Source organism: Coloeus monedula (assembly GCF_965178545.1).
Source record: "Coloeus monedula genome assembly, chromosome: 6".
Taxonomy (NCBI): Eukaryota; Metazoa; Chordata; class Aves; order Passeriformes; family Corvidae; genus Coloeus; species Coloeus monedula.
The window spans coordinates 49,075,067-49,102,239 of NC_138786.1; the positions used below are offsets into that span (position 1 = coordinate 49,075,067).

At 40.0% G+C, this 27,173-nt stretch overlaps 1 protein-coding gene across 1 annotated transcript; it reads right to left on the reverse strand.

Moving 5' to 3' along the window:
- On the reverse strand, positions 1 to 26,869 carry LGMN (legumain). Its single transcript, XM_082284215.1, has 14 exons — positions 26,803 to 26,869; positions 20,587 to 20,764; positions 12,728 to 12,825; positions 11,839 to 11,920; positions 10,868 to 10,953; positions 8,132 to 8,207; positions 7,595 to 7,657; positions 6,709 to 6,775; positions 4,976 to 5,094; positions 4,162 to 4,251; positions 3,274 to 3,471; positions 2,485 to 2,655; positions 1,561 to 1,628; positions 1 to 760 (listed from the first exon to the last, which is right to left on the reverse strand). Exons 2-14 carry the CDS (start codon positions 20,722 to 20,724, stop codon positions 721 to 723), a joined length of 1,296 nt encoding a protein of 431 aa, XP_082140341.1. The 5' UTR covers positions 20,725 to 20,764; positions 26,803 to 26,869; the 3' UTR covers positions 1 to 720.
- Between the last annotated feature and the right edge of the window lie 304 nt (positions 26,870 to 27,173).

Genomic DNA, 27,173 nt, shown 5'->3' on the forward strand with positions numbered 1-27,173 from the left:
ATCAACTTTATTATTATTCACAGGCAATTCCTGTACTCTATGACTTCCCACAGGTTTGTGAGTATACACAATTTATTACAGCATACTGGTGCTAAATTTACAGCATTAGATATGTCTGTTTTTCTTTGGAAAACAGTGCTTTCTACTCACAAAGATTTTTACTGTTCCAACATTTAACTGCGCTGTCCACATCAAATAGCTCTCAAACGCAACTCATTTCTTTAAACTGTTAAGGAGTTAAAGCTTAAAGAACAAGCTTTGGTTTCTTAACTCTTCAACCAAACTGCAAATTAGTCACTGTAATGGAATTCATTAACTTTTTTTTTTAAAGTTAAGAGTTATCAAGAGTATTAAAAAAAATTCCAGAATTAATGACTCAATGTTTAGATTTAGAATGAATTTAGCAATCACATAGGTGGCCTGTAGTGTTCATCCAGAGATTCTTAAAAGCATTGCGCTTTGAAAAAAATTATCCATCTTGAAAGCTCCAGGTGGTCTGCCAAAATGCCTCTCCCAAAGCAGCAGGCTGTCAGCAAGTGGGGATGCAGGGGAGAGCACTGGCAAGTGCTGCATGGCTCATGGTCTGGTGCCTCAGCTCCCAGCACAGTTCCAGTACAATGGCTGACTCTCTCCAGGTTGCATGCACGTAAAGTCTGGATTATGACAGCTATGAAAAGTTATCATTTGTAGTAAGGGTTATACTCAGGACTGTTGTTTCCATCAGTACCCAAGGCACACTTGATTCATGGCCAGGCATATTCTGCAACAGAGAACAGTAATGATGAGTAACGTTTTAGGCACTCTGCTCTCAAACTATTTCCCAAACTGACTGCAGTGGGCTGCCTCCAGGAGTAGGGACAGCAATTCTTCACCATCTGAGTTGCAAGTGCACACTGTCTGAACTATCAGTCCATCCTCACATTCCCTACCCTGCTGCTTTCTTCTCTCCATTTTCCTCCTCTTGCATGACTCACAAGCTGGGATCCCAGCCTCTACCACAAATTCCTAAGACAGAATTCCAACACCACGCTGCCCTCAGCTCTACTGCACCACCACAAGGGTCTGCCTGGACCATTACTTCCCTGCTTTCCTACCACACACAGGAAGGACCCAGCACCACATTCCCTTTCATCACCAGAATGTAGCAGTGCTGTGGTGTTCTGAGCTAGCAGCTGAGGAGGTAGCACAGAAGACACAGCAGTTCCCAACCTGGCTTCAGTGTAAGCTCATACAGGAGTTACAGGGCAACGCCCTTGCACCAGTCATGCTGTTTTGTTTGATGCTGTGTGGTGCAGTGGGATCCTCTGACTGGCTGTCATTTCCCCTGAGGCTCAGTATGGAAATTAAAGGGTTATGGGGACACGGATCATTATGAGAGGGAGGGAACTAATAATGATGTTTGTCAAAATAAACATTTCTAACTCTAGAGTGATTTACTGACAAAATGATAACAAGAGCAGAACAAGTGAGAAGCTTTTATGATTAAGCTTTATCTGCCTATTAGCTTTTGTTCTTTTAGCCATAGTTAAAACTATAGGGTGTATCTGGGAACCTCATTACCTGTCAATGGGGTATCCTCCTTCACAAAGGTTGACCAAGGCATACAGCTGTCTCAGTGCATACTCATACTGAAATAAACAAACACTGTTAGTCATTTCAGAGATGAAAAGCAGGTATTGTTTATCCAGACTAAATGGTGCAAATAATTTAGAGATGCTGTTAATATTCAAGGTCTTCAACTGATAATCTAGTACTGGGCTAAATGGATCTTTGTTCTGCTCACTTTGCTCTTTGAATTTTAGGCAAATTCAGCTGTGCTGCACACTGGCCTTGTAGGCAAGACCATCTAACCCATTACATTCTTAAAATCCCACAAAACAAAACAAAAAATCCGCTGAAGAGGCTATCTTGCCTGACATCAGGACTGTCTTATTCTTATCTAAACAGTCTAACAACAGGATTTGATCCTCAACTGGGATCCCAGGAAGAGCAAACAGTAATAAAGCCCCTAAACTAAAAAGTGGTTCTCAAGAATTCAGCAAGACTATGGAAACGGCAGCGAGGCTACCACAAGGAATTATGCATAATACTGTAACGTAATACAGAAATCTCAATGCACCAAGATTATGAATTCAGAGTGGTGGTGCTTATGTTTTTGTTTTGTCAGTAGAGATGTTTCAAGAAGAAATACAAAATTACTTTTTAAACATTGGGATTTCTGGGGAGAAAACTGATGGAAGCAACAGCACTAACTAGTGAAAAATACAGATTTTTGGGGTTGTCTTTAGTAAACTTCTTGCTTACTTAAAGGTGCAGTAGAAGCGGTTTCCTGCTTCCAAAAGCATTACTTACCCTTCTTCCAAAACTACTCTGTATGACTGCCCCAAGGTAGCTTTTTAATAAAAGCTGTTTTTTGCAGATGTGCCTATGACTGTGCTAGTTGTTCTGGCCTGTTTATCAGGTTATATCTAATGAGTGACTTACCACAGGTAAGTGCCAGTTGAAGCAATGAGCTTTGAAGTGGTTCACCACTGACTGGTAACAGTCATAATTGCTGATGGCCAATCTGTCTGACAGAATCTGCTTGGTCTGTTCTGTTGAACCTGTTACTACGGTGACTATCTTCCGCATGGATTCTTGGATAAATTCTTTCACCTGCACATAAAACAAGAGCTTAAAATATGCTTTTCCTAAAGCTAATTTAAAGACTTTGAATGAAATTTCTCTTTCTTTAAACTTCCTTTAACTTTTGGGCTCTTTAGGGAACCAAATTTTGCCATAATTTTTAGCATAGTCTCTTGGACTTGTCTCTTAACACTCAAATGAAAAGCAACAGAAAGTCAAGATTCCCGTAACCCAAAATCACTTACTCTCCTAGTGTCTGCCAGGGAAAGAAAACACCACCAACACTAATACTTACTTCCATTTTGCAGGAGCTATTTGATTTGGAATGTTTCAGTTCTACTGAGACAAGAGATTCTCTAATACCAAAGATTAAGTCTTCCCCACAAGAATCCCTATGGATGCAGATGAGGAACTTCCTGTCAGTAAAAGCTATGAGACTGACTTTTGCATTTGCTTACCTTTGCCTAGATAACCATTACCGAACGTGCCTTGTGGAACAGATTCCTCAATTTTAAACGAAGAGTAAACCATCAGCTAGAGGTTACCATCTGAAGAGCAATTTTGTTGACTTTCAGAGATTTTACTTCTGCCATTGGTTAGGATGGAAATTAATCTGGCCTGATGAGCAATTATTTTTTCTATTTTTACCTCCAGGTATGCTTTCATCTCTGCAGCAATCTTCTTAGCCTCAGAAATGTCATTGGTAGCCATCAGCTTTCGTTTCATGATTGCGAAGGGCACATCAGGACTAGGCGTCAGGTCATAGTGTTCTACAGGTGGCAGAGAAATGGGCATAGCTTTCTTCCCCATGCCCTGAAACTGCATCACTTTCATGGAAGAGATGGTCTGAAGGACAGAAAGTAAGCAGATGGAAACTGTCAATCAGGTGGTTCTGTCTTTGTCTGCCATGCAAACCTGACTGTCTAAACTTGTTTTGTTAGAGAAAATAAAGGAGGTCACAGGATTGTAGATGTGTGTGTCTGTGTATATGCACATATTGGGGTTTTTAATACAATGAGGTAAAGGCTGCTGAAAATCAGGAACTTTTATTTCCAAAACCCACTGCAGGGAAAAAGGCTGCCAGGTTATATAATTGCACATTATTTTTAACAAGTATTTAACCTGTTGCATAATGGTACTATTATAAATGTTGTATCACCTTTCAGCTCTTCCCATTTGAGGGATCATTGTACTTTTTAACAGTTCACTAATATTCATAATATGCCTGGAAGTGGTAAATACCTCTCGTATACTTTACTGAAGTGTCAAATCACTAGCAGAGCTTGGAGGACAACTTGTACCCTGATTTCTTAGACTGAAGCATATGCAAAGGCTGATTTCCCTAGCATCAGGATCATCATCTCTTAAATGCTAAGAGGTCTTTTAAGAGAAATGGCTCATGACTGAAAATGACTAAATCAACCCTGCCAGTTTACAGCTGGTTTTTGTTTGGGTTTGTTTGGTTTAAGGCATGGAAGTATAGGGTTCAAAAGGCTTGAAGATATATTTGAGCAGGAAGCCCTCCCAAATACATACTCTGTTTCCATACTGCATCACATGGCTGGTGTTGGTGCGTTTCTTCACCAGCTGAAACTGCTTGTGGAGTGTTTCTTTTCTTAGATCCTCCTGCATGAAGAAACTTCCATGAGGTCAAAGATACTTAAACTCAGCTATTCTAAAAATGCAAGGGAAGCTGAAAAGGGTCTTAGCTGCCAGTGGATGGAAGGAAGTACAGGGCGAGAGCTATACAACCTTTGAAAGACATGAAAGTAAAAACTGAAAAGCGTATTTGACATACTGCTTTTAGTATGACAACTGACAATATTGACAGCACATTGTCATACTGCTTTTAGTAATCTCCTAATCTCCCAGCAAACGGGCAAGAAGGGAGTGAACTAGCATACAAATCCCAGATTTACTTCATTAACACTATTCTCCATTATACTAACAAGTGGGTTAGCCACAGTTCTGTATTTAAGCACCCCTGAAGCAGACATAGTACTTACTGAACTGCCCAATTTTTTTAACAGATTTGAAGATGTGGTCTCAGATTAGCAAATAAAGATTATGTGAATTTGGAACTAGAAATTAGATATTTTCTATCTTATAAAAAACAAAAGACAACAATATTTCTGAAAGTTGGTACTGGAAGTAAATTCAGTGGCCCAAACAAATAAAGATTATACATATGGTTCTGAGAAGTAGATAGATACTTTTACCAACTTAATTTGTTGATTTTGGTTCACATAAAGCCAAATATTTTCACAAATCCTGTAAAAGAGCTATGTTTAAAAAACCTAGTGATCTTTTTCATACATGAAAATGAAGAAAATTCATTTAAATAACTTACCATATCTGAATCTTCCATCCAATTCACACTGTACCAGTCCCCAAGATAAGTCTGCCTTTCCTCATCATAGTAACATGCATAAGATGACTCTTTGGGATTAGCAGCTGTTGTTGCATAAACTGTAATACAAATAGTAAGGGGTTTTTTTATCTTTTTTTTTTTAATCTCCCCTCCCCCCTCCATGATTTAAAACTTAGCTGCACATGATATATCTGTCTAAGTACTTTGCCTTTCAATCATTTACTTCCAAATAGCAGGAACGAAAAAAGCCTGTTAATCATTCTGTTCAGTCACCCTCAGTGCTGTTCCAAGAGCTTCTTCTTTTCTGCCGAATGTGGTCTGGGGTGTTTAAAAAGAATGCCTGAGGGAAAAATCTACTATTCAAGAACTGCCTGAGAGCACTGTGCACTAACAACTATCTGTATACTCATTTTCTTTATTACAATAATGAGAACTTTTCTCCAAACTTGAAGTGAATCCCCTAAAAATCATCTTTTCTTCCAGATAATGCCACCTTCTAAGTAATACACTTTGTTGGATAATGCTCTACACTGAGAGAAAAGAACAATAAACCTACAACATCTGCCCTGAGCACAGTGTTCCCAGTAAGTAATCTCTAACACAGCAGAAATACTGTAAACACATTGTTACAGATACAAAAACAAAAGCTATTTTGGCTTTTTGCCAAAGTCAATACGTAGCATACTTGTGTAATTGAAGGAAAATCCAAATTTCAAACTGAAAGTGTTCTACATGATTTTATAGAGCTATTGTGTTGTTTCTATTCAGAATGTACCTAAAGCTCAAAATTAAAAAAAAAAATCTTGAATCTTGTCTGTGCAGTAAAATGCTCCTCTTAGCACCCTTCAAAATGCTTACTAAGTAACCAGTTAAACTTCTTAGCTCATCAGTGAAAGCTGCCAAGGACAGCTTTGTACTCTAATACATAAATTATCAATTTTCTGCCTTTGCAAGCCTGTGGCAGAGCTGGTTGTAAAAATTTCTGATAGCATAAACTTTGAAAAATACTGAGCATTTGTCTTGAACAATCGTCAACATGAAACTTTCTGTAACGAAGAAAAACTGTTTGTAAGAAATCTTGGTGGGTGTCAGGCAGCACACCCAGGGTCAAACATCCAGGATGCCATGGACAGGCACATGGCTGGTCTTCTCTGCAATCACATCTTCAAAACCACAACAGCGAGCACTTGTCCCCCAGCCACAGAATAGGTGCTTCAAAAGGCTGTGATTCCTTACCCTAATCAAGGCTGAGCTTCCAGCTCTGCAGCAGAGAGCTTGGAAACCCTGAAAAATCTGAGTTCCACGTCCTGGGCTATTGTGCAAATGTGCAGCAAAGTTGCCTGGCAGTGGTGTCTCACAGCTGCTTTACTACTCAATGAAACTGACAGCAGGAACTTCACACCTGCTGTTAGCAGTGCTGAGGCTGAGAAATGTCTGTATGACTTAACTGCTACCAGCCAAGGGCAACCACCTGGTTCCTGAAAAGAAACACTTTTTCAATTTCTCATTTCCAAGAAACTGAATGCCTTTTCAGTCTTTTGTAAGACTCTATTAAAAGGAACTTCCTGTAAACGGAAAGTATTACTTTCTTGTGCTCCCCTGCTAAAATTCTACATAAATGTGCCTTGAGCCTACTCTTGCCACAGTCAATACTTGTTTAGGTCTGTGACAAGTTGTGATATTTAAGTCCAGTAATTTAACTGACTTCTCACCATTGATATTATCAGCCAAATGATTCATCATAGATCCAGATTCACATGCTTCGATGTAAAACACCATCTATAAAATAAAAAAATAAATCAGAGACCATAAGAAATTAAATGAGGAAATGGAGAAAAGTTGTTTGGTGTTTTTCAGCTGTAGCTAGTTGGCCTGTACTACTATTTCTGAAACAATAGCTATGCATAATGCTCCAAAACAAAAGACAGTTTTTCATTTTCAGGAATCAAACTATGTGGAAAGGAGAAAGCACAGATCAAATATACAGCCACTCTACAGGCACAGCAATGTGTCAGTATTGAATGTAGTATCTCTAGAACGGATGCCAGCTGTATGTTCCTAAACACAACCAGCCATAGCAGACATTGCCACAAAGAGCTGCTTAAAAAAAGCACTAGTAAAATGTTAAAAATATTAATTTTTCTGCTTAAACGGTATATGTGATAAAATAAATGCACAGAATTTTCTGACGAGAGGTCGAGTCTTTTAAACTATATAAGTAACTGTAAGAAAAACATGAGGTATATACAAACTTCCTGTAGTAACAGCACAGTCTGAAGTGAACAAAGCACAGGAAGAAAGAGTCAGGTACAGATTACGGGGCCATAGCAGTTACTGATGTTGTTTCTCTAATCAGAATATGCAGCATTAGCAAACAGCAGTTACACTACACCTCAACATTGACTGCAAAAACAAGTAAACTAAATACGGAAGGGGAAAATTTGGAGCAGATCAATCCTTTTAAGTGCAAAATCCTAATGCAAATTTAACTGCATGTAATAGATTCTTCCTGCTTTGAACAACTCTCAAATTGAAGACGTCTCTCTCTTCCACGCCAGCTGATCTTCTAATTTCAGAATTTCTGGTATGCTTGTTTACCTTCCGGTATTTCTTGTGATGATACATGTACCAAATAGTCTTATTCAAGTCCTTCACGTGAAGCTGTAAAATAAGAAGGCTTGTATTAAAACCACTTATGTTCAACAGACACACAATTCACTCAAGAGTAAATACTAACTGCTGTGAATATGTACATTATTTCCCCAATAAATTTATCCAGTCCTTTGCCCTTCTGAAGTATAACATTCTAGTTTTTACCACTCTGTAAAAGATGAGTAATGGTCCCAGAGGATATGTATGGTGCACCAGAAAGCCAAGTCACACCTGTGTGAAACAGTCTGCTTGGACCACCAAAGTCCAGTGAAATACAGAATGACATAACTTAAATTTCAACTGAATGTTACAGGTTCTAACTGGAAAAAATCCAAAACGCAATGATGAGAAGAATATTGCTCTTTTTCTGCCTCTCCCCTCAATATAGCAGTGCACTACATATTCTCATGTTTTACATTTATTAGTTATTATTTTAGTATGTCACTAAAATGATGGGTTTTATGTTATTCCCAAAATGCTTACGTCATCATCAGGAAAAGCCAGAAGTCCTGGAGCTCCATGGTCAGTGAAATAAACAAACACATGATCCTTGGGACCACTGTAATGAAACAATTGCAAACACAGTCTTTTTAACTACTCCAACCTAACCTTAATTACAGCAACACTCATCTCCTCGGTGCCAAGACATGTCACTATCTGAAAATAATACAGCTGAAGCACCTCTTCCTCTTCGTATTATTTTTTTCTCCCAAGCACATTATTTTGGATCCTTATTAGAGGAGATGAGTGCTCACAAAAGGAATGAAAATAGGGAAATAGTCCCTCAAGCATGGGGAATATGGCAATTACACTTCATGTTCCAAACTGTAAACTAATTGTGAGACAGGGGCTGTTATGTAGAGTATGGTGGAAACACAATTGTTTTTAATGGCTGTCTGAAGAATTTGTTATACTGCGGGCTTTTGTAGAAGTCTGGTAAAAAAGGAATGCTTTTATACCTAAGTTATACCAAGGCACCAATAACACAGGGATAAAGCATAAAACCCTCTTTGCTAAGACCCTTAGGTATGTGTAAGTACTACCATGGCCATAATGAGCCATACAGATCACAAAGCAGTGTCAGCCTACAACTCCATGAGGAACTGATGCATGTACACACACACCTGTAAGGACAGGCTGGCATTTGCACCAGTGTCCCTGCAGTCAGTTGAGCACTGACTGCTCGCAGACTTTGACACCCTCACATCTGTGTAGTCCAGTTTGCTGTACAGTCTGATTCCACTCTAAATCAAACAAAATCATGTTTGGGTGATAGAAATCAAACAAGATCGTGTTTGGGTGATGGAAAGGTCTTGCCCTAGCAGCAGATCTGCAAAGGAATTTTCCTTTTAAACTACATTTAGCAACAATTAAATATAAAACGTGTAAAAATATCAGCAGGAATGTCCAAGCCCTCCTCTGTTCCTCTGTACCAGAGTCCATAAATCTTTATTTGCTTTTGCTCTTCCCTCACAGCAAACAGGTACAACTGCAGCAGCTCAAGGAACATTGTCCAGCCTTCTGTCTGGCCAATAACCTACTGGTTAGGGGCACCACCTGGAAGTCCACCTGGAAGCCTCCTGGGGAAAGGAGAATTGAGTCTCGTCCCACCCAATAGCAAAAGTCAGGCCACTTGAAAATTCAAACACAGCCTAACAAAGAAGTGCTGAGTGTTACTTTTCAGGTTCCTGCTCTTGATTCTAAGTGCAAAAAATTTGACCAAGGTGGAATGTAAACAACTAGGACTTTTATTTGTGGGTTCAAGTTGTCTTCCTGAGTACATTTGGAGACTTTGGCCCTCTGCATAGCTACTCCCTTATTTGAATTGGAACGTCAAGCTCTCCCAAGTGAGGTGTGTTCAGAAGTACATTTTTTTAAACAAAAATTGCTTTATAGTCACCTCTTGCCTCATTCCAGATAGTAGAAGAGCACAATCTGGTAATGTGCAGTAATTTATTAACTTTTTGTCTATATGTGTTGCATATATAATTTTAAACCTCAGCTTTTAAGGATGAAGTTTAAACAATTCAGAGCAATAATTTATTGACTATTGTCCTGCTCCTTCTTTTTTATTGTTCTCTTCAGTGCCAGGGTGGGACTCTTCTGCTCTGTTTCATTGCTATGCCTCTAAAATCAACTGTCAGATGAAGACAGACTTCATGGTTTTTCTTTAACAAGGTTAGTCCTTCCAAATGGTTGAATTTAAATTCTTAAAGGTTTTACAGTAATTCCTGTACATAGAAATATATAATATGATATAGCTGTTTACCAAGAATCAGAAATATAGTACATCTTAGTAAGCAGGCATCATACTTTCACATCTCAAACTGCAGAAGCAAGATGAATAACTGACACCAAGTATCCTTCCAAGAAGAGTTTTTATTAGGCCCTCAAATATATTAACTACATTCTTGAACCATCTAAATTATATAACCCTTTATAATCTACTGTTCATTATAAATCTTACATTCCACTTAGCCAATCTATAATTTATTATTCTTCATATATTAGAATATTGCTAAACTTAGAATCATTTGTGTAACTTAGTTTACAAATAATTTAAGCATAATACATCACTTACAAGTTTAATTGCTCATATTACTTTTTCAATCGCAAATTTTCTTTGCGTTAATTATAAACCATAATTCCATTTCATTAGGAATGGAATTATGGTTTATATTCAGCCTCAATAACTGTGTATGTGCTACAAAGACCAAGGCTGGGATTAGACATGCAATTCTTCCAGCTGATGAGCTGGTTAAGCTCTCTCTGTCCCTCTGCCACTGATGGCTAAGTCTGACCTGAGTCTAACCTAAGTCTTCAACTGATGAATAAAACTGTTCATGTACACTAAGACAAGCCTTAGAAAACCATTTCCAGAGGTCTCCAAAGCTTAGCAACACTCTCTTTGAATAGCCATTCTTGCAAAAGACAATAGTCAAAATAACAAATACCTTAATACAGTTGATAGAGTCCTCTAGAACTTTTATACCTTGATCTATACTGGACTCTGTATGAGTCAAATAACAGCAGATGATTCTTTGTGATGCATAGTTTAAGAAACTAGAACCACTGTATTTGTAATGTGAAGGACCTGGAATTGCCATCAATAATTTTGCTGGATTCTCAAGTTGTTCTAATTTACCCTATTCTTTTGTTGAAATCAGTGTCAATTTACAAGTACACATACAATTATTTTCTAAATTAAACTTCTCTTACCTTTTCAATACTTTTCCTGATCCCACCCCCTTCACTGCTTCCCCATCTCCTCTGAGAACTGCAAGAAAATTCTTTGGAGTAACATCCTAAGGATTTGAGAAGATTAAAGTTAGATCTGATCACAAAAACAACAAAAATTTTCATTTAGAAAGATGGCTGCTGAAAGTCAGAATCCATGCATGGATGGCAAATTTAGCTGACCATCCTTTTCAATCTGTCTTTATCTAATGATTCACTTTGCTGCTGTGTGGCTGCTGTCGAGGCGGACATAAAAGCCACACTAATTGTAATCTGTAGTCGAGAAAGGTAGAAAGATTTTTTATTTTCTCTTTATTTTATTCTTATATCTCTTCACAATGGCTGTGGCCTAATTTAAGATTGGCTGCTTAGCAAACAATGACAAGGCTGCCTAACAAACAATGACCATTCAGGCAGTAAACAATCAGTATACAGGCAAAAGTATAGTTGCTACATATTATCCACAAGTTCTTCCTTGTACACTCTCAATGTCCCATAACAAGAACATCCTCCCCTTGTGTCCAGAACAGGTAAATTCTGACTGGTTTCAAGTCTGATTCTGGGAGATTGTCAGTCCAGCTGTCAATCTCCTCACTGATGAATCATGAAATCAGACTGGATTACAGTACTGATTTAATGAAACAATTAGTTTTACATAACTGTTTTTCAGATTGAGGTGCAACATTTACAAATCCAAGACCTTTCTTCCTTTTATTTCATGTGTCAGCATTGAAACAGTGTAAAGGTTCACTTTTATGACCAATGCTTCACTTCAAAGAATCTATTGTTTATATTTATTTTATGAACACCAAACTTCATGCCAAACAATGCAGGTGAATAAACTTGATGCTTTATACTATGTGCATTTTGGAGTGCAAGCTACAGGCTGAAAGAATTTATTCAGATATTGTATAATGCTGAACCTTGCCCAGGGAAAGGGGTTTTGTTCCTACCTCCTTTGTATAGTCCTTAGGGACCCCAGCATACACATCTGAGCCATTAGGTCTGTTGATGACAATGCCTTTTGTTGGATTTCTGAAAGGTAAATAGAATATAAACAGGAATAATTAGCCACATGCCCTGCAACGACCATAGAACAACTAGGAGCCAGCTTGCCTGAGAATATGGGAACTTGCACCATATGTCATTAAGTGATCTCAGAATACTACACTTCAGACAGTTACATGCTTGTTTCAGGTGTCCTTACCCCCAGAGTACATTCAAGTATTCTATCTCAGATCACATCAACTAATCTGAAGATGTAGGTGGATGGTCTCTATCATCTATCTCCTTGCAGTCTTGCCTTTATTGCCCTGAACACTTTGCTCCCAGTGCTGCTGTGCCTGTAATGTCTGCTGATTTGGGGGGAAGTTGCTTCGGAATTAGAGGCTGTATAAATAAACTGTTTCATACAGAAAGCAATGATATGCTCTAGACAGTCACCAAGAATGGGACTCTTTGTTGAATGTACATGCTGGGAATTAATCTGATAATATCCTTTCAAAAAAGCCCTGCAAGTCATACACAGAGCTCCCCTGTGTTCATGAGTTTAGGTTATTTATCTGCTGCACACTGTTATGCCTGGGAGTTAACATCCCTTACTCTCATAACAACGATGCTCTGCAGTGCTCAGTGCCACAGCTGATGCTGAGCTGTGGACTAAGGTTTAGAAAGCTCATGAGCACATTTCAAAGGAGCATTACTGTGCTGATGGATGAAACATCCCTGTGCGTATCACAGGTGGTTTTAAAGGCTTTTCTTTCAAAATGACTACAAACTCAAAACACACTGGTGACTATGGTATGTTTGCAGTAACCATAAGCACTGTGATTCATCACTTACTCCTCATTATCAGCAATGTCATCGTACATCATGACAATGATCTGCTCATCTGGAATTCCATTTCGGTGTACAATCTGGTACGCATGGCACACATCTGCCTGAAATTAAGCAAATTTTCATTACTAGCTTTAACAGAAATTTTACCTTTGAGACCAGAAGAAAAAAACTTTTCAGACCTCAGAGCAGGCTATTGCCCAAAAGAAACTGTATTCCAATATAAGAGACTGAGGGCTGCTGCAGAGCTGAAATGCTTAAACCAGAGCTCATTGTCTTTGTCTAATTAGGAGCAGTTGCATTAATAATAGAGACTATGATTAATATCTCTCCCTCGTTACATGTTTTGATTTCTTATTTAAACAGAAACCAGAAGTTACTTCACACTTGGTACAGATAACAAAATTTAACATGAAGTTCTCAGCAACATTCTGCATTGTGTGAGAAAATCCAAATAAAAACCTTCTGCAGTGACAGATAAATGTGAAGTGTGCCAAGCAGAAGAAAAGAGATGGATTTCCACCAATTTCACTTAGTTCTGCACCAAGCCTGCATGACTGGGCATTGAAGACTGTCCTGGACTTAAGCAAGTATTGTTTACCAATCTCATCTCTAAAAAATTTTATTAAATCTTGCTTTACTATAAGATGAGAATTTGGGTTAAGGAATATTTTCTTTTTTATTATGTATTTCTTACTCTGCAGAGCAACAACTTCAGGGCACAACAGATTTCATTGGAAAACAGAATTGCAGAATTTCTATTCAGGCTCTTTTCCTGATTTGTACAGGATATGAATAAGCACATTTTCTTTACAGAACCATTTTCCTGTGATGCAGAAATAACAATATCCATTAAAGTGATATTACAGTAAATGCAGACTTCTATCAGAATGCTAACTTTTTTGTAACCCCAGCCCAAATTATTATCTTCTTTAAAACTTACAGTCCCTGAATGCCCTAATGGGAGATTAACGATCATTCCTAAACTAGAGAACTACAACCCACCACATGCTAGAAAAAGCTGTGCAGGTTTAATGGAAGAGATCTCATCTAACAAATACACACTCCAAATGCAGGCAAGAAGCAAGCTTTAAAGCTTACTTCTGTTGAACTAATCTAATTTGCTAATTTGGAAGCCAAACTGAAGTGGTTTAAGTGGACCAATGTCTGTTCAGATTACTTAGGAGTACTACTGATTTTGATTAGTGTCACCGAAAGGACATTGTAAAATACTGTAACTTTATTATCCGTGGTCTTCTAAGTGCAGCTGAAACGGAAGAGAAGAAAGTTATGCAAGATTCTGGGAAGGGTGAAGCACGTTCAATGCAAATGAACTCTCTGCAGTAAAATCTCTTCATGTGACTAACCCCGCCCCTTTTACTGTTCTTACTAAAGCAGTGCTATTTCCTACTTTGCAGGTCAACCTATGTTCTCTTCCACCTATCCCAGACAACCTCCCAGTTAGTTTTCCATTTCCCTACATGTCATTATACCAGCTGCTGCCTCAACAAGTCAAAACATTGAGGTTAAACAGAGTTAGGAAGGTACTATTTATAATATGAAACAGAACAGCACAGGTTTGACCAAGCATGTATTCGAATTTCACAAGCAACCCAAGCAGAAGGAGAAGAAAACACTAATCAGGGCTTCTCTGCACTTATTGATGAGTAGATTATAGATCTCCTCTCACTCTCAAGATATCACACACCTCTGTGATGCTGACAGGCACTGGCAACACACGGAAGTACTTAGGCATACAGTGATACAGTATCACCACATTCAATCAGCAAGTATCTGTGCTCCCACAGACTCAGACTGGCTGGCCAGTAGGGATTTTAGAGGTGTTTTTAACTGATGCCAAGTACCCAAAATTAAACTTTATAAATGCAGGTTATCACCTTTTTTTGTTTCCTCTCCTTCCTTCTGGTTCATTCACTGTTTGCTCAGTATGTCCTGTCTTAATAAACATTAGTAAAATCCCTACTGTAAAGGAAGACAGATCAATGTAGTCAATTCCCTTCAATCTTAACTTACGTTTCTTTGGGAGTTGTCCCAGCCTTTTAAAGCTTTTGATAAGGGAACTGTACCTGCTGATAGCATAATGATATCATCAACAAAGGCTAGAGCAGCAAAAACACGTTTTCCTGCTAAAACTCCATTGACTAAAGTAGGACAGTTCTAAGTAAACAGTTGGGATTTATTGCATTATTTGAATTAGCTGACCTAATTAGTCACCTTTGATATTGGTCCTGCTTGGTCCTTGTGTACACATAAAAACCCCACAAATCTCTAAAAAACCAAAGTAGAAAAGTCTGCAGCTAGAGTAGGGAGGTGTATGTGAATCTAGAGTATTTCCTGTTGATGTGCAACTGCCTCTCAAATACTGCTATTTGAGCCAGCTTCTCTCAGAAATATTTCTGGCATATCTGTACCTGTAAAACACTCTAAAAGAGACTTGTTCCAAATCTCCTATTGGTATTATTCTTGTTGGATTAATATGTGAAATGAATGCTATGAACATTTACTGGGTAAATTGTCACTAAACCATGTTTTTGTGACTATGATTTGGGGAAGGGCAGCAGCTGCCCCACACAGCACAGGAAAAGGTGCAGCTGTACAGCTCCTGCTGCACAACTGACCTTATGGGCAGCTCCAAAATGGATGCTGTTAAGACCTTTCACCCCTTGGTTAGTCTAAACCTGTTGCTACATCAGCAAATTTCTACAGAAGATCTCCTTAAATAATTTACTCCTACATTTTGAAAGCATGGGGATCAGAACATGAATTACCCTGTTTTCCTGGGATGGACGTTTTGTTTCCCAAAATGTACATTTGGGAGAAAGTCTAAAAAAAAAAAAAAACCAAAAAAACCCACCACCCAACCAACCAGAAAAACCCACCAAAAAAACCCACTACACCCCTATTTTCCTGTGCCACACAGCTGTCTACACATTTGAATGACACAGCTTTTAAGTAGACTACTTGGGGGCATTTTTGGAAAAAACAAGTTGTTTATGACACAAGCTTCCATAAATAGTTCCTAAAGGGAAAAGCTTGGACTTGTGTGAAATTGGTTACTTCTTGTCTTATGACTGCTAGGTTCGTGGCAGAAAGGCATGTGTAAGGAAGGGCCAGCTTCACCATAAAGCAGCAAGATTCCCACTACAGCTGTGCTGAAATGTCACAGCTTAAGCAAGAATGAACTCTGATATATAAGCAAGGTAGAAGAATATGTCTGAAATGCTAGCCATGTCTTACTCCTTCACTTAAACATACATCAGTGAATCTGCCCAAAGCTGTAACTCTGTCAAGTACTTAGGGAAGGTTTCCTGTAAGTTTGGTTTAAATTTTGTAAGCACAGAGAGGAAATGTTAATTGAAGCCATGTGGCCAAGACATCCTTAGTGTCTGTTACATACAAAACAGGAGAATTTAAGACTGTCCTGGAATAGGATACTGCTCTGGCTGGTAGTGGCTAGAGCACTGAATAAATACAGTCTCTGACCCACAAAGCTCAGTAAGTATAAGACTAAAAACAACAACCAAAACCAGACCCATGTACACAAATTCATGTTTTTTTTAATTTTAATTTTGCCAGATTTTATCAGTCTGGCATTTTTCTCGAGTATGCACTCAATCTTTCGTAAGACTCTTGTTTCACATCAGGCTTTTCCACAGACTATGTGGTTTTGAGTACCCAGAAAGCAAGAGTCTGTCTCTCTGATCTGATGTGAAGCCTGATTTAGATTTCAATTAGCTGGTATGTCCACCTCACAGAAGAGCCAGACTATTTCTCCTAATGAGAACCAGTTTGTTGAGTCATTCTCTAAATCTGACAGAAGCATTTAGTATTGTATTTGCTCACTTATGCCACCAAGCTTACCAGAAGTATTTTATCCAGCTCTTTGTGCAGTAGAGAGCTGAGCCACTTTGCCAAGGAACAGGGGCAGGACTCTTGAACAGCAGCCAGTCTGGTAACAGAAAAGCTGCTACAGAGAAGTCAGTGTAACTGCTGAGGAGTGGAGAGGAGCACACTGATAGCCCTTCCACAGCCCAGGCAACTCTAATCAAAACCACTAAAATAAGGATAAAAACACCAAAGAACTGAGAAGCCACAAGCATAAAGCAATATACAAGCGAGCCTTGCAATGACAGTAAGCCTATTACATTGGGCCCTATACTACACAAAATACTTAAAATTTATTTTAGGAACTTGATGAAATAAATGCATAAGACAAGTTCAGATCATCCTGATTACAGAGAAGTCCCAGTTCAGCCATCACAGAGGAAGCATCTGCCTGCAAGGTGTGAATCTTGCTCATATTAAGTGTAAATAGTGGGAGTTTTCCTTATCTTTTCTATCCTTGGTTTGTACCACTGATAATGGATCCTGACCACTGACAGCTAAATAACCAGTCTTGGGCAGAGTTTCAGATTCCTTGTGGTTACAGGTGCAAACTCAGTGTTTCCAGGGTCTGCAGTCTTTACAAACTTACTGTTCCTGGGGTCTGTACAGCATTTAATGTATGAAATGAGACATTTTTGAATATGTAATCTGTTTCTTCTGCTTTTGTGGTTGCTCAGTCAGATGAGCATATATTACCACCAGATAATTACTGTGGCAGACAATACAGTATATTTTGACCATGTTGAAGCAGGCAGCATGCAAAACAACTGGAGCTCACAAAATAAAAATGTAATACAAACATGCAACATCATGTACTAACTGTACCCCGGACAGCTGAACTGAGAAACTGAAACCCAGAGATGTGTCTGCTCAGTTCTCAAATTACAAAGTGACATTATGAGTGCAGTTGCATGTAGGGAATAGCAAAGGATCCAGTAATAAAAAAACCCCACACTGAATAACTACTTACTGGAACACATCTACAAATCCACTTGTACACAGGCTAGGTCAGAGAAGTTCTGGGGAAGAAAGGTGATGGCAGGAGTAAAGTGAATTAGAGTACAATGTATTTTCCTCTGCAGTTTCTCCCTTGGAAAGCAAAAAAAATTACACAAACCTGCAATCCTGGAGTGCTGCTTTGATTTCTTATAGTACAGGTATGATTCTACTGAACAATACCAAGTGTTGCTATGTGTGTTCACTGTGTGCTCTGAAGCACAGAAGTGACAGACCAAGTCCTGTTCCCAGTTCCATTGCAAGTGACTTGAGCAAATAATTTAATTACTTTAGATGTTTTTGCTTCCACTGCTGGAAGGTAGGGAACACTAACACACAAAGACATGGTGACCATCAGTTTGCATAACGTTTCCAAAAACTTGTTAGAACTCCTCAGACTCCTGCAGCTTCTTTCCTCCTCTGTATAACTGTCCTAAAAAGTCTGTCATTCTGCTTGTTTTGCTGGGAATGAATTTCTCCCATTTTTTGATACCCAAGACACACTTGTCTGGACGACACTTCATGGCACACACAAGAGGATTTTCCATGACTAACTGCTGGGTCTGTCTCACCATATGCCACCCTCCTACCATGCATGCTCACTCCCACCAGACCCTTAAGATTGGCCACAAAAAGCCAGTAGGCAGAACAGCACAAGCTACTGATGTGCTGCATCTTGTGGGAATTCATCTTTTTCATAACAAGTTAAGATGCACAGTATCTTGCTCAGGACAGGCAAGTAAGAACCCAGCCTCCTTTTGAAGGATCCTTCATACAGACTCTTCTATGATGCTGCTTTTGTAACTTTAATAGGATTTTTACTGGTGTTCTAATTTTCCTATTTCCAAATGTTAATAATGTACGTGAGGCAAGTGGTAGTTTAAAATACAGAGATTTCTCGTATTTAAATTCAGAACAATCTGACATGGCAGATATTTTGCAATGTTAGTTGACATTATCTTCACAATTAAGGTATTTAAAGAAATTCTGCTCTCATTTTTCTAACATTGAAAAGGAATTACTTAATAACTGTCTGCAAAGCATGACCACACTCAAAAGTTAATAGACTTCTGTGAAACTGGCATGTTCCAAAGACTCTTGGACACAAATATGTAAATGTGGATCTTCTGTTCTTCATAACCCTATTATACCTGGCAGAGACACTTGCCATTGAAGGCTCACTGACAGAGAGATTACAAACTGTGCCCAGGCAACTGAGAAAAGGAATTCTCATGAGCCACAGCTTCAAAATGGTAGTTTTATTTAAAAAATTAATGTTGTGGTATTAACTCCTCCTAGAATGGAAAGAAGCCAGCTAGACTGGTTATACAGCAATAGCAACAAAAAGAGCACAACTCAGTAATTAAATTTAGACACCCCAAGACAGGCAGTAATCAAGTACAGCAGTAGTATTTTCATCACTGTTTTCCAGTTTCAACTTTAAAACTCCTCTCTAAGATTTAATTTGAAGTAAGAATAGTTTATATTAAGGTTGTAATATTTCAACTATGATTATCAGGTAATATTTGCTCTGTAAGGAGCTGGCAAAATCCCTAAAACCTGTTTGTCAAAGTGTTGAGCTAGCACTCGCCAGTAACAGGTTGATCCTTCAGATGAGACAAGATTGTCAGTCTGATTCATTTAGTTTTAAGCTCATCACTGTGCTGAAGTTACAAACTGATTGTGAGCTGAGAAGGAGGAGAGCACGCACAAAACCCAGGGTGCCCAACACACAGAAGGCTCATTTGTTCCTCCATCAACCAAGAGGATGAAGACTCTCTATATCTTACAGGCAGTTACATTAAAAATAATAAATACTTTAAAAGTTCCAGTGTTCAGCAAATCAGCCTGTACATTTCATACTATTCAGTTTTAAAAATGTTGATTTTGTACAATGGTATTTAACCAACAATACTACAGTAAACTATTTTTCTAACATTTAGAAATATATAAATGTATACATAAACCAGAATTAAACCAACCATGTTCTCCAGGAAAGCTAAGTTTCAAGTTTAGAGCAAAGACAGCATTTGAGCATAGATTAATCTGTTTAAGGCACTGTCCAGCAATTCCCCAAGGGGAAAATGCTGAAGTTGCTTCCTGACTGCTGATTACAAATCTTGAACTTAACCAGAGTTATGTCACTTGGATTTAATCCTGTCCATAGTGACACCCACACTCAGCCCACAATTTCACAACGCACTGTTTTTCCCAGCAGTGTTAGACTCAGGAGTCCCGGTTCCCTTTCCTCCTGTTTCTGCCACTCACTTTGTTCCCTGCACTCTGGCGCACCATATCTTTGTTGTGCCAACATAATTCTGAGGCAATGCAGACTGGTTCACATTAAAAAGACCCCCCTTCCACATGTTCTCCACTCCTCAAAACATACAGTGCATTTGCAGCCTTCACAGATTTTTTAACTAGAAAAAAAGGAAGCTTTTCATAGCATAATGAAAAGAGGAAAACAAATGGAAAGAAACATGTATGTGTCTCAAAATGAGGTTTAACTCTAGATATCATTTGTACAACTGCAAGTTGGGGTTAGATCCTCTAGCCCAGTTAGTAACCGAGATTTACCCTAAAAGGCACAGGTCTCCTAGGATGCAGAAGTATGATTAGAGGAAGAATACTTCTCCTCCTGTAATGACAGCTTTTTCAAGAGGTTAGAAAAAGTTGTATGCAAAAAAAAAAAAAAAAAAAATTCACATAGTAAAAGGATCAGTGGAAGGGGATTCCTGGGGTGGTAACAACAAGAACTAAGAGCAGGTTCTGAGCGAATCTTGCTGCTGTTTGCTTTGTAAACTTCACACACACCTGGGATTCTGGAAGTAGAAGCACTGGCTCAAATGACAGAAGGTCTGAACTAGTCCAGATGACAGGCAGCTATCACCTTCCTGCAAGTCGGGGAGCTGGCATTTTCTGGAGCATGGACAGCATCAGCATGGGGAACCAGTGGTCCTTACCTGGTGGCGATAGTTGTACCAGCCATTCGAACCTGCAACAATCACCACCCAGTGCTTGCCTCCATCTTCAGGTTCTTCCATGGGGAATGTGCTGATGCCCAGAGCACAGCCCAGCAGCACAACTGCTTTCAATATCATCTCTCTTCTTTATTTACTCCACAAATGGCAGAAAATTTTCCTAATGAAGAATTTTGAGAGAAGTAAATGAGAGGACATCAGTCAAAAACAAATGCAAAACGAACATCAGCAGTACCACATTTAGAAGCTCTTCTTGCTTGTGGGGTTTTTTTGTTTGTTTTACAGACCATCTAACCCACAGTACAATTTCTGGTCATATCTTCCTTTAGCACCAAGCTGCTACTAGTTACAATAGTTTTTTGTCAGCTTTTAAATCTGACTGAAAGCAATTCTGAATAGGACAACCAAGCTGTTCACCCCCTCAAGTTGTTTTGTTCTATAATAGCTGGCAATTAATAAATCTCAAATACAAAACAAGCCTCACTATCAATTATTTCACAGATAAAACTTTTTCAGATTAAAACTATTCTGTTGGTCTCTGCTTATGTGATTCCCTGGTTTCCACTCACTGGTAATTAGCCCATTATTACTGAGTCAAATCCCAGGTGATGTAGGATACTCAGACAGAGAATTTCTGGGGAGTTGGAAGATCAGAGTGTCACAAAAGCTCTCTGTGCCCACAACACCAAAGAGGGTGGAAAGAGGCCGTGCCACTGTTCTGCACAAGATACAGCCCTAACTGCTGGGCCTGGGGGGAAGTGCAGGCTGTGAGAGACTCACGCTATTTGTGCAACCTGTCACGCTAGTGGAGAGCAAATGTGAACCAGTACCACATGAAAGAGAAGCATTTTCGCCTCTTTTGCTCAATGGTTAAGTGTTTGCACAAGGTGCACAGTGAGAAAATTGCATCTGAGCCTGTGAATGTCAAATTTAGAAAAGCTGAGCAGAAGGGAGGTTTGAGCCCATGCAGAAATGGCTCCTTCTACTTTCTTCAGAGGACTAGAAGTAGGGTCCTTGCTAGTGAATGTCCTGAGCACCTTAATTGTCTGATAAAGCATTTGCTCTAAAAGTAAACTATCTGGCCATATCTAATCACAGGTTTAAGGTTTGCTTTTGGAATTGAGGTTGCATGGGGTAGGCAGATTCCATTTACTGGTCACAGTCTCAGGTCTGCTGCATCCAATGTTAAAACTCTAAAAGCAAACTCCCCTGAAGAATCGCATGCTCCTGGCCCACACATAAAGATTACACATTTCCTCATGCACTGAGAGATGGGATTTTACACCCATTTACTCACAAAAAAGAGATCCTGGAAGTCAGTAATTGCTGCTATGTATGGAAGAGATGTTGTAGTAAGAGGCAGACTAGTCTACTTTAACATGGCTTTCCCTGGAATAAAAGCTAGAAACCCCTAAAACTCTCAAGCCATGCAATACGGTCACAAGGCAAAATGTCAAAACTACCACTAAACCAAGTAAATGGCATCTAAGTCAGCCTCACTACCCCAGTGAAAACCACCCATCTGCAGCCACTCAAATGAGGCTGAAACAGAGAAGCAGCCAGCTCCTCTCCAAAGCAGCTGGGTTCAGTGAAGACTACTAACCTGACACATAGCACGGGTTCACTGGTCACTAAGATTTAGTCTTCCAAGCAGTAGTATGAAATATACATATATATCTATGTATATATTATACTATATATATATATATATATATATATATATATATATTTACAAGTTGGATTTTTTTAACCTTTTTAGTGGAGCTAGCCCAAAGTAAAGGAAGTCATGTTATCATATGAGCTCCTATAGGAAGAACTGTTACCACACAAAAACTCCAGAATAAAAAAGACAGAACCAACATTAACTGTTATGAAACTGCTTCTTCCAAAAACTTATCTTTCAGGAAGAAGCCATTCCTGTCACTGCCTGTGACACTTGGTGCAAGACTAATACATAGCAGTTTAACAATTTAGGGGTTGTTGAATTATTAGCTTCTTCAGCAGTCAAGCAGATATGAAGGAATAAGCATATTTTTCATTAGATGATTATATTCTCTCACGTTGAGTTGGAATTGTAAAGTTGTGTCATTGTTGTCACCAAACAATGATGGGGGCTTTGTATGATAACTCTGCCTGATCTACCCTGTCACTTCTTCAGATGATAAGACAAATAACATACTGTGCTGAAGATGCACGGTGTGTACAATATGCATAAAACTGCCTATTTTGTTGCCTACAGCCTGGCTAAGATTCAGACCAAGCTGTTTAGAACTTTTGTAAAGCACCACAGTATGCCACAGGCCAATGATCCTATTCATTTCCAATATTCAATTTCAGGTATATCTAACTCCTGAAATATTAGGCAAGAAAACAAAATCAGTATCTTTTAGACAACCTGTTTATAAATCTTAACTGAGTTCGACTTACTGGAATATTGAGCTGAATTTCCTGCAAACAGATCCCTCAAAGCTCAGTGTCTGTCTCAAAACATTCTCCAACTATAATATGTATTTACATGAAAAAAAAAAAAAAGGAAAGAAATGGTTCAAACAATTACTGGAGAACCTTTCACATGATGAAAGAGCTTAGTTCTTTGAGATACCATTCATTAGAATCCAGGGCATATCAGCAGAAGCTGTGTTGGTGCCAGCTGTTCACTGGGCCATATAACATGATGGCTAATTTCAAGGGAGGTCCTGGCACACAGACATTTATCACACAGAAAGAGTCACTGCCACTATCAGTTACTGATATACCAGGCAACCAGAAACAGTTTGATGGGATTGTGTTTCCTGGTGAGTTCATGCTCCTGACTATACTAACAAGGATCTACAGTTCTCAGGACCCCAGCCAGTACCTCTGAGCGGGCCCGTGCTGTGCAGGCACAGACGTACCACAGGTGTACCACACACCAGCACTGCATTCTGCCTGCAAACAGCCCCACAACAGAAAAACCCCAGACCAGATCAGGAACAGAGACTTAAGCTACCAGCCCCTCAGGCAGTCCCTCCATGAGGGATTGAAGAGTCTTCCGGATAGTACGAGGGTATCTAAGTCCTAATAGTTCTCACCTCTGCTGAGACAAAAGTTGTGACGGATGCAGAACACCCAGGAGAAAAAAATAAACACCAAAAACATTACACTGTACTAGCAAATCATATATATTTTGTCATGGATTATTTAGAATAGAAAAGAATGTCCTCTCTGGCACTAATTAATGACATATAATGTCACTTATCTGTCTTTTCCTATACTATAATTAAATCAGATTAACACCAGAAGGAAGAGAGGAAACAAAAAAAAAACCCAGACATACCAAAACGGACCAATAAACCATAATTAATAAAGGCTCAGCTCCTCTAAGTTCTCCAAGCAGCACTTAAAATAGGTTTAAACACATGTGCAGTGGGAATGGGTCTTTATTGTCTCTAACTACTACTTAAAAATACCCAAACCAAAACCAACAAAAATATAAACAAGCAAACGATGATCAAACAAAAAACCACACTCACGCACACACATATTTCTACTTGTTTTAAAGAAAGCCTCTGAGTGCAAGTGGGCAATTTAAAAGCCTGTGTTCAGGGTTCTGTTGTATGAGTTCTTGACCTACAGCCGAAAAGAGAAAGTTCCCCATCACATGCTTTGCCTTCAAGTCATATTAAGAGAAAGCAGCACAGCTGACCAGCTTACCACAGGTACAGAAAAAGCCTTTCTCTGAAGATCTGTCACATGCAATCAGTCCTGAATCACATGCAGATTGAGACTACATGGAAAAACTAAAAAGTTACTACAAGATCATCTTAGAGTTTTGGTGGATCCACAAAGTATGACAAGATTTTACGAGCTCTGTCTAGTCTTTCTGACAGAAGAGTTAATTAACTTTGCCTTGAGACCATGCCAGGACAAAGGCCCATCTCAGATGCAGTGGGTTCAGCATCAGACCACCACGTACACATGCAGGTAAGGCTGCTGCACAGTTTGCACAATCTGTGGAAAAAGCCCGTTCCGAATTGGGTGGCTCCTGCCAGAACATTTCACTTTTAAAACCAGTCTTTCCTGACAGAGGTACCTTGACCACTTCCCACTAGATAGCTAGCATACATCTCTGACTTGATAAGAGAGAGATGCTTAAGGAAGACCACATCTGGAAACAGCCAGATGCTGCTAGAACAATTTTTCTGGCCAGCTGCCTGTTCCCTGAGTTCACAACTTTCCTTTGGGAAACAGTCCTTTAAGATCAATACTCTTAGAATAGGATAGCACTCTAAAGAAAGGACTTTAAGTTGATCAAAGTATTTCCCACTAGCTTTTAAAGCAATATTGACACTTCAGTAGCTTGCACTCCAAATACCTTAAGCACAGTCTCCAAGAGCTATAATAAACAGAAACCATATCTCTATTTTATTTGCATGAGAAGTACACTAACAGTAACCTTGCTGAAAAGTAACAGCCTTAAGCTGATCAGATGATCATTACAGCTTTTCTATGAAGTCTTTCTGAACAGCTCACTTCTTATAACCACTAGGCTTTCAGATTCCAGAATCAAGCCACAGTTCCTTTCTCTACACAGTGCTTGCATATTCCCTGCCACTGTAATACTTAGATGCTGATTTCCACAAAATATGTGACAGTCCTCCTCACAGGAAACTGATGTCCACAGTTCTGTCAGCAATGTTCTGCCTACGTGCTATGCTGGCTGTTACACAAACAAGCACCTAAACCTGTGATTAGGCCCCTGCACAAAAAATCTGATTTTCTGATTTTTGTTCTGCACTTGTGCGGGAGAAAGAAAAAAATCTTTATCATTATAAATTCTGATAAGGTACATTTTGAAGGAGATTATGGTCTGTTTCAAAACATTTCTTTACAAAGTCTGCTAGTAACCATTCTATGAACCGGATTACTATGATTAGAACTTGTAGTAAAATACTTCTGTTTAGCTAACTGAAGACGTATAAGCGACTTTTACTGTAAAAACCCATTAATTTGTAGTTAACTCAGAACGATTCTTAATGTTAAATAAATGTATTTAAAAGTAGTTATAAATAAAGTTCATTCTCCTGTTTGCAGATTTACTTTTCTCAGCAGCAGAGATAGTAAAACTTACCTGAGGGTAAAAAAACCAAAAATCATTCCTAAAATGGTGATAAGCCAATACACCTGGTTTAGGGGATTTTTTCTCTACACACTTCAAAAAACCCAGATTCAAATCTGGCAAACCTTAAGGCTTCAGTAAAACTGCTTCTGCTATTTACTTTCTTATCTGTCTGCAGATATACAAAGCCTCTGCCATCACATTCTGATAGTAAGAAAAAACAGATACTGCAACACTGCATGAGTAACTTCGTTATATTCCTTGATTTGGCATGGGGGGTATAAGGGTAGAAGAATAAGTCAGATAAGGGTAAGAATTTCTACTCAGCAAACATGGAAATGTTGGGAGCACGGAGAGAATGAAATTCTGAAGAAGTTATTACGCAGAAATTCCTGTGTGAGATTACACAAGATTCCTGCACTCCACGTGTCTTTTACTATGGTTTATCTTCCAATTTCAGATCTTGGCTACAATATTTATCTTAACTCCCAAACAGAGACACTCAACACAGTGTTGGTCCATCCTAACTGGGAGCTAGTGGTGCTACCTCCAAGCAGAACCTCATGTTACAGCAAAGCTGTATACCAGCTCTGAATAACCAGCCACAGCGCAGCACCTTTCAGTCATCACCAGCTCTTTGCAGAAATCCCATAAATAGTTACTCCATCTTTTCCCCCATTAAAAATGTATTACCGTTGACTAAATCTAAGCAGTTGCCCCTGCTTGCCCCTCCAGATGTCCCTCCTCTCCTCTGCCAGCCCTGGCCAATGCCCCTCGGAAGGAGCCGCTCTGACTCCTGTCTCCCTTCCAACACGGAGGGATGATACGCAGTTCCGAGCCACGCGTGACAGCCCCAGGGCCAGACGGGGCGCCGGGCGGAGCGGCGGGGGCTCGGCAGCGCTCGGAGCCTGGGAAGTGAACCGGCACCCTCGGCCGCTCCCCTGGGAGGCGGCGGGGCCGCTCCCCCTTGCCCCTGCCTCTGCCTCTGCCGCCGGGTAGCGGAGCGGGCCATCCCTCGCTCACAGCTCCCTTCGCTCAGGCGCACCCCGCTTCCTCCCCCCCGGCCGGAGCCCCCGGACAGCGCGCCCCGCCGGCCTCACCGCTCCGTGCCGAGGAGCCACCGCCGCGGCCGCTGTGATTGCGGCGAGCGCCGTGCGGAGCCAGGCGACCGCGGCGCGCGGGGCGGACCCGGGCCCCGGCCAATCGCGGCCGGACGGAGGCGGGGCCGGACATCCATCTGGCCGCACTACGAGCCCCAGCGAGCCCGGCGTCTCACTCCCTCAGGCGGCCGCGGGCCTTGCGCGCCAAGCTTCTTGGGAGTTGTAGTTGTGCGGCTGCGGGGTGAGTCGCCTGGTCCCGGGTGTCCCAGGAGTCCCGGGAAGCTCCTCTCGCGTGGCCCGGGATCGCGGCGCGGACGCGTCGGCAGCCGCCGGGAGCGTCCCGGGCCGTGGCGTTTGCGCAGGTTGTCCAC